The sequence below is a fragment of the Chlorocebus sabaeus genome, chromosome 21 (assembly GCF_047675955.1).
Source record: "Chlorocebus sabaeus isolate Y175 chromosome 21, mChlSab1.0.hap1, whole genome shotgun sequence".
NCBI classification, from domain to species: Eukaryota; Metazoa; Chordata; class Mammalia; order Primates; family Cercopithecidae; genus Chlorocebus; species Chlorocebus sabaeus.
This window is the reverse complement of record NC_132924.1, coordinates 60,968,671-60,977,099: the sequence shown is the minus strand read 5'-3', so window position 1 is coordinate 60,977,099 and position 8,429 is coordinate 60,968,671. Positions and strand designations below refer to the sequence as shown.

The following is an 8,429-nucleotide window of genomic DNA, read 5'->3' as shown; positions in this document are numbered from 1 at the left end:
CAATAGTAGGAATAAGGTTTTTTAAGGCATCACTGATAGCAAATGAGGTTTAAAAGGTTGAGGGCCATTATGTTAATTCAAAAACGACATCTAGAAAACAAATGCCTCTGGAAAATAATTAAAAGTCATATAATTTGTCCCATATCTTTCAGTTTACATCAGAGCTAGATTGTGAGTATCTTGAAAATACCGACATTATCTGATTTGTCATTTTTTAAGTCAATGCCTCTGAAAATTACTCTTTAATATTAGCTGAAACGCCAACAAAATGCACAGAAATGATTACCTTAAACTATACTAGGCAAAAATATTCCTTTATTTATTCACATTTAGTTTTGTATGCACATTTAAGACTTTATAAACATTAACATTAGCAATTCCAGAAGGGTAGGTAGATTTTTAAAATATAATTACTCTTATAAAAGGAAGAAATACAGACTTAACACTAAAGGACTGTATTTTGTGACTTCACCTATAACGCAACTAATCATCTACTTAGTTGCTATGCTAATCTATTCGCTTCTGCAGCAAATTATCACTGACTCAGTGGTTTAAAAGAACACAAATTTACCATCTTATGGTTCTGTGGGTCAGAAGTTTGACACTGATCTCACTGGGCTAAAAAGGTGCCAGCAAGGCGGCATTCCTTTCTGGGGACTCTAAGGGAGAATCTGTTTCCTTGCCTCTTCCATTTTTTTTTTTTACAGGCCCCCTTCATTCCTTGGCTCAAGGTGTCTTCCTCTTTCAAAGCCCCCTTTTACCTTCCTTCAAAAGTAGTCGTCTTTCATTATATACGATCACTCTGACCTCCTCTTTTGCTTCCCTCTTCAACTTTTAAAGACCCCTATGATTATATTGGGCCCTTCCAAGTAATTCAGGATAATCTCCCCATCTTAAGGCCCTTAATAACATTTTAACTTAATCACTTCTGCAAAATTCTTTTGCAATGTGGCATAACATATTTACATTTCCTGAGAATTAAAAACACTGGCATCCTTAGGCCAATCTGCTTAACTTTTTCAATTTAGCTTCATATCTTTTTTTACTCCAAGATAGAAGAGTGATGTTTAAAGTACTCAAGTTACAGCCAGCATTTACCAATTCTCTGATTCGACTTTTTAAAGTACTTATGCTTGAATCCAGAACCCGAGGATTTCCAATTATTTGTGAAATACTAATGTTTTCTTCTATGAGGCAGTCTATTTTATCATTAAACTTTTTCTCTGCCAAGAAGATCATATCTGGATAGCTTAAGACAAACTTCTGTACCTCTTCTTCAGTACATTCAAGAGAAAACAGCTTCTTTTTGATATTTGTGTAGCTTCTTCTGGCATAGTCATTGGAGAGATCTAGGATTTCAGCTCCTGGACCACATATCAGAACCAGCAGTTCCTCACTGTTCAAGTTGAAAGTTGACTGTAAGAATTCAATGTTAGCTTTCACCCGCTTGGTGCTCTGAATTAAAATAAAAGGGTTTTTTAAAATTATCTTCCTGACAAAATCTGTGGGATCATTGTGACCCAATGACAAACAGGTTGCCTGCAAAAAATCAACCATCTGTTTATTCAGATCAAGACTATTGGAGAAGGTACGAGGGGCATTGGTCAACAATCGACAAAGGCATTTACGGGTCAATCCAACTGAGTAGAGGAACTTTATATTATTCTCTAAGTTTAAGTTGTTATTGGACCGAAAAAAGGATTCAGGAGAACGTTCCAAAATATTTACAATTTCAAGGTCTGATGTCACAATATTTCTCCACAGATCCCACCGTTTTGAAAGATTCTCAGGAGTACGTGTTATTGCTCGTGGGTATCTTGATATGATGCTAGCAATCACTTCTTTGCTAGCTCCTTTTGAAAGAAGGAACGTCTTCAGGTCCTGCTCATTGGTAATCATCCTATGAAAAACTCCAGGCTGTCGTTTCCTTGCCATGTCAACATCTACTCCCATAGTAAGTAAGTTGTTCAGTAGGTCCTCATTTTCCGAAGGCTCACTGTCTGCATTATGACACTTCACACCAAAAAGCCTAAATGAAACTGATTTGAAGATGATTTCTGCTGAAAATCGGGTCATCCAACATCTTGAACCAAAGAGAAAGTTACTTCTCATATGCCAGAGGTTTCTTGGTGCCATAATGGTTAGGTAGTTCAAACCTTTTGAAATGCTGTGTAAAACAACACATAAAGTATTATACAAATGCATGTATTAAACAACTAAATGGCCATATTATGATCCTATGAGCATCATGGTCATTTCTATGAGAATATTACCTTCAGTTCCAGCTCTACAGAACTGTGTTAATAATTCAGCCACTGCACTGTCTCTCCCTAGCTCACTGCTTCTGTTATATGTACGCATGGGGCTGCTTCCATTGTTAACATAAAGAAAAGCAGGATGGGGCACCATTAGTGACCCAGAATTGTTCTTCCTTTTTTCTTGCTCTTTTTGTTTACCCTTGCCTGCCTTGGCTACCTAAAATCAGTTGACCCTCTCCATCTCTGCTTTGTCCTCCTGATTTCCAAACTCTTTTTTTTTTTTTTTTTTTTTTTTTTTTTGAGACAGGGTCTCACTGTCATCCAGACTGGAGTGCAGCAGCACAATCATGGCTCGCTGCAACCTCATCTCCCCAGGCTCAGGTGATGCTCCCACCTCAGCATCCCAAGTAGTTGGGACCACAGGAATGCCCCCACACACCCAGCTAATTTTTTATTTTTATTTTTTGTAGAGACAGTGCTTCACTATGTCACTCAGGCTGGTCTTAAACTCCTGGGCTCAAGTGATCTGCCTGCCTTGGCCTCCTAAAGTGCTGGGATTACAGGTGTGAGCCACCAAGCCAGGTCTGGCTTATTGCCTTATATTTCAATTTTCCAGGTCTTTGACCTTGCCTTGCCCATAGATACTAGATTTCTTTGCCTCTGGCCTCCTGGTTTTCAAACTCTAAATCTAGCCCTAAAAACCAACACCTCAGATTAATTTCCTAGAAACAGTAATTAATAATATTGTTAATGAACATATGAGGAAACAGAGGAAATTCTCAACATCTTGAACATCTTTTTCTAGATTCATGCTACCCTTTATATCCATGCTACCATTAAAGCCTTAATTTTTCTTAGCTTATGTAGACCTCTAGACAACAGCTCTTGATCACAATCATTTGGTTTACCCTACCATTCCCTACATTGTAATCCAATAATTCCAAACCAATTTTCATCTTCAAAATGATCTAGTTGCGATATTAAATCCACATAGCCCACCACATGTGAAACTGTGTTGAAAGATGGCATGTAAACATTAAAACATTACTTTCACCATTCTCCCCTTCTCCATCACCATATTAACAAGACTAATTTTGGGCTGTTTGCATGTGTTGCACAACACTTTCAACTTGCAGCTTCTAGGATGTGACTAAAACCTCAATAACTCATTTTTCCTGATCATTCAGAAATGGGGCTCAAAACATACAAGCTTATTTATAATCATAATCATAGGTCCCTACTAAAATGAGCATCTCTATTTATAAGAAATATTTTATGAGAAAAGCAACAGAAAAAGTGTTCTGTTATTCAAGCTATCTGATTTGTTTCTAAGCTACTTGTGCCTGAGTCATATAACGTACATATATATTTTTTTAAACTGTACTTTTGCCTTTTTAGAATATATAGCTGTAACAAGTTCGTGCTTGATTTCTAATTACTTACAATGGGCTCTTACTTAGAAAAGGCATTCTTTTTTCTCCTTTTCCTAATTAAGCATAAAATAGAAAATAGAGATAGATGATTCCAACCCAATACTAACCTCTTTGGGCTAAAGACACTGCTTTCAAGATCAATTTCAAAGAAAGCCTCTTTGTGTCTGTCCTTTCAATTACTCCAATTTTAACAAGAACTTGATTGTGCCTACAGGCAGGGAACATTCCTGTGGCTCACATAATCTACAGATTCTCACAGAATTGGGAAAAGACCCCAAAACATTAGAATCAAGTAATGTGTAAAGCCAAATGCAAGGCACTCACAACATAAACATCAAACAACAAAAGCACATTTTATATTGATCCATACTCTGCTGAACTCACTATTCTTCACTTCTCCATAATACCACATACTACTCTGTAACTACACACTCTTCCAAAAATGCATGAATTTAGAAACTAAAATACAATTATCCTTCTAACTGAAGAATGAAGGCTCTTCCTTGCATAGCTCAACAGCCTGTTCTCTCTTCCAGATGCTCGAGTGACCTCTACTGGAATAATGGGGCAGAATGCATCAGCTGGAAATCAGACCAGTACTTTCTAGAGAGGTCCAAGATGATACAATGGGATGAAGAAAATAGTAAAACTACAATTTATATTTGTCTTAGCCTTTGAAAAATTCTTTCTACATGTTTTATAATATAAACAATATGATAGTACTGTAAGACATATAATCAATAAACAAATGTACATATATTGTAGGTATATTTTTATTGACAATGTACACAATCAAAAAAGTGTGGACTACTACTTTAGACAGTGCACTTTCTTGAGACTATTAGCATCATGGTAAACAGGCTGAACAAGCCACAGAATGTACAACAGAAATTATATTAATAGCAAACTAAAAATAAGTGAAAATGTATGCCAAAATTCCTAACAAAAAGTAACAAATCTATAAATGTTTCTTCTAAATCTGTCACAAGTAAGTTTGATGCCTTGTGTATAACTCATCCTTCATGGAAGTATCTTCCACACAAGCTAACATGCCCCAAACTTGAGTATCTTTCCCAGTCCCCAAAGTTGCCCTCTTCTGACTAAAGATATCATTATCACAATCACTATCCTAAGAGTCATTTGTGATAAAAATCTAAAAGTGAGCTTTGCTTTCTTCCTCTTCCTCAACTCCAGTCATCAAATCAAGTAGATTCAACTTCTTTGGCATCTCTCTGAAATCCACCCTCGCTACTCTTTGTAATTCTCATTCTGTTACAAGTCTTCATTCTCTTTCATCCAGCCTGTAACAGCTACCTGATGCGCTTCTCTGACATCAATCACTCAAAACTGCCACCATACTGATATTTGTAAAATGATGTGATTATGTCCCTCATTCTCTGATTAAAGACCTTCTGTAGCTCTCTCCGAAAAAACAAAATCTTCAAAGTGATCTTTTTCTAGCTGCCTTTTCAGTTAGTTCTAACAACCTTACCATCTACTTCTAACTACCTTTCCAGCTATCTCTTCTATTCTACCACCTCAATACCTAGCACTATCGCCTCTCAAACCTCTGATCCCAAACATCCTTGCCCATTCCTTCTCCCTGCCTTTGCTTAAGTTGCTTTTTCTTTTAGAAAGGCCCATCTTCCTGATGCCTATCCATAGGACAAGGTCCCATTCAAATATAATCTTCCCTCAAATCCTTAAAATACTTACAATTGAAGTCAACCATTTGTTTTATGATAACTTATTACTAAGGAATCTAAAACTAAGCTTTCTATTTATAGAAAACAAGAGCTGAAATGGACTTACAACAGGCATCTGAAATTTGGTCTTGATTACAATACTAAAATGCAATAAATTTACTCTAAAAATGACACGTGTGGTCTCAACTAAACCTAGAAACAGTAATTAATAATATTGATTGTTAATGAACATATGAGGAAACAGAGGAAATTCTCAAATATTGTTAATGGACCAGAACCAGAATTTGGCACCAGCTGCCACAATTTTAAATGTTCATAGCCTTTAACTCAGCATTTCCACTCCCTGGAGATTATCCAAATGGAATAAAAAGGGCCAGGGGCAGCAGCTCACATCTGTAATCTCAGCATTTTGGAAAGCCAAGGTGGGAGGACTGCTTAAACCCAGGAGTTTGAGACCAGCCTGGGCAACAAAGTGAGACCCTTATTCTACAAAAAATCAAAATATTATCCAACTGTAACAGTGCACACCTATAGTCCCAGTTGCTCAGGAGGCTGAGGCAGGACTGCTTGAGCCCAGGAGGTCAAGGCTGCAGTGAGCCATAATCTAGCCACGGCATCCCAGGCTGGATGACAGAATGAGCTCATCTCAAAAAGAAAAAAAGACAAGAATACATGTTCGTTATGAAAAATAATGAACAGGCCAAGTACGGTGGTTTCACGCCTATAATCTCACCACTTTGGGAGGCCAGGAGTTTGAGATCAGCCTGGCCAACGTAACGAAACCCTATCTCTACTAAAAATACTAAAATTAGCCAGGCATGGTGATACATGCCTCTAATCCCAGCTACTCAAGTGGCTAAGGCTCAAGAACTGCTTAAACCTGGGAGGTGGAAGTTGTAGTGAGCTGAGATTGCACCACCGCACTCCAGCCTGGGTGACAGAGCAAGACTCTGTCTCATAAAAAAAGAAAAAGAAAGAAAAACGAAGACCACCATAACATTATTAGCTACGGCATAGAAGAAGAAACTCAAATGGCCACCAACAGAATGATTAATAAATTGTGGTACATCTATGCAGTATGCTATAAAGGTGCCAAAAATAAAGACTGATCTACTGCAATAAAAAGATGTCAAAGATACTCTACATGACAAACTGCCTAACGGTATGGATAATGCCATGTATATTAAAGGCAGTGGGGGGACATTAATATATATCGAGGTGGAATGACAGTTATTTCTGAAAGATTATTGGAGGCTATGTACTACTTCTGAAATTCTGGGACTTTAATGAATATGTGCTACTTTGCAGTCGGACAAAACAATTTTAAACAAGTAAAAACGGCCTTAGGTGTGAAAAACAATGGGAAATACGTATTATCTTTATCGATTTTTCGGTTTCTAGCACGAAAAAAGTCACACTTCAAAATTCTCCATGATGCTTTACTCTTAGCAACAGATCTCCATTCAAAATACTCATAATATCTAGTAGGGTAAATGAACACCTAAATAGCCTAATACAAGAAAGTCACCAACTTTCCTCATGTACAAATTTCAGAAATGGCACCTATTCCAAAATTGACTTCAATCTATTTCTCAAATTGACTTTTCAAGTTAACCAAAACCATTATCCCAAGGGCTAATGTTCAAACTTAACAAACACACTGAAAATCTCTATGCTTGTAGTATGATCGGTCTAAAAAAAAGATTTACGTTCCCCTCTGCCCCACAACTGGCCTATTAAACAGGCTGTTAATGGAAATAATCACTGGCCCTAAGATGCCACATTCCAGCTGGTCTTCTTTTGATACAGCAAGCTAAGTTTGGAGATCTTTACATGCATTTCTCACCTTGTTTGTCTTAAGGAAAGGCTCTGCATCCCTCTAGAAAGGCTGGAGAACAGCTGTCTCTAGAAATGACACACATACACAAAAAAGGCAAAATATTTCAGGCCTTCCTAATACAAAATAAGAGTTCGATCCCAGCTAACGTTTTCATTGCATTATGTTCTCGTGAGACGCATTACCTCTTGCAAACAACATCTCTCAGACATACAGAAAAGAAAACGGCAAGTACATGCCTACATATGATGGGAAAAGGTAGCGGAATCACGAATGTTTTGTAAAACCAAAGCTAAGTGCTTCATATACATTGTCTTGCTTTACTCCCCACAACAATTTAGAAGGTAGGCATAAGCCTTAAAATTACAAAATCTGAAACAGCGCCGAGCTCCCATACTAGCCTGCCTTCGCTAGCTGAAGCATTAGATTCGAACCCAGGTGGATCTTTCTTAACTCAAAACCAAGGTAATTCCACACCGAAGGCTCTTTCCATCCCTCTTCCTTCCCCAAGGGCAACTCTGCAAGGGGTTGCACTGTACAGCAGTCACCCACACCCACTTCTTAACAAAAAGAAAGGAAAGCACGGCCTCACCAACTTGCCAATCTCACGCTAAACTGCATCCACCCGCTGTAAACGGCTTTTACTTCCGCCTCTGGGGTCCGGAGCTGCGAGGAGGAGCGGAAGTGGAAAAGACTAACTTCCGGCCTCGGGTCGCGCGCAGAGGTGACGTCGTTGGTCCTGCGCCCCCTCGTGGCGGTACTTCAGCCCTTCGTAGCCCGACGCTAGGGGCCTGGCAGGGGGCAGCAAGAGACCGCCGTGAGCGCCGGGTATTGAACGCCCAAGACGGGTTTTGGAGGGCGCGGTGGGGCCTGGGACTCCGAGTCGCCTGGGCAGATGTCCGTGGGGGAACTGTAGGGCATTCTGTAGGGATCCTATGGTGGCATCCACTGCCGGCCGACGACACGTGGTGGGAAGGTCGCTATTATTTGCATGGCATGTCGCAGTTTTTGATAATGCGATTGCTGCTCCTAATGTAACTAACGCGATGCCGATCAACATCTCGGCGTTTTTTGGTGCAGGAAAAGCGGGTGTGGACTCTCTGTTTAGTCCCAGATTCTCTTTCTTTCATGAACTACCGTGGAAATCCTAGAGTGTTACTCCTGGTCTGAATTCAGCATCCGCCTTCAGGCTGGG

The 8,429-nt window shown here is 39.1% G+C and overlaps 1 protein-coding gene across 2 annotated transcripts; it reads right to left on the bottom strand.

Moving 5' to 3' along the window:
* Nucleotides 1-295: 295 nt before the first annotated feature.
* MTERF1 (mitochondrial transcription termination factor 1) lies at nt 296-7,930 on the bottom strand. Of its 2 annotated transcripts, XM_007982212.3 has the most exons (3): nt 7,827-7,920; nt 7,244-7,302; nt 296-2,167 (listed from the first exon to the last, which is right to left on the bottom strand). In XM_007982212.3, exons 2-3 carry the CDS (start codon nt 7,270-7,272, stop codon nt 997-999), a joined length of 1,200 nt encoding a protein of 399 aa, XP_007980403.1. In that variant the 5' UTR covers nt 7,273-7,302; nt 7,827-7,920; the 3' UTR covers nt 296-996. The 2 variants fall into 2 exon arrangements, with proteins under 2 accessions (XP_007980403.1, XP_007980404.1); XM_007982213.3 differs by lacking the exon at nt 7,244-7,302 and having other exon boundaries at nt 7,827-7,930.
* Between the last annotated feature and the right edge of the window lie 499 nt (nt 7,931-8,429).

Bases quoted from the DNA above. Each gene is read 5' to 3' on its own strand.
- MTERF1 (XM_007982213.3), bottom strand. From the start codon at position 7,855: ATGCAGTTTAGCGTGAGATTGGCAAGTTG. The intron at 2,168-7,826 runs GTGAGGCCGTGC...TGTTTTACACAG, and splicing joins AGCGTGAGATTGGCAAGTTG to CATTTCAAAAGGTTTGAACT.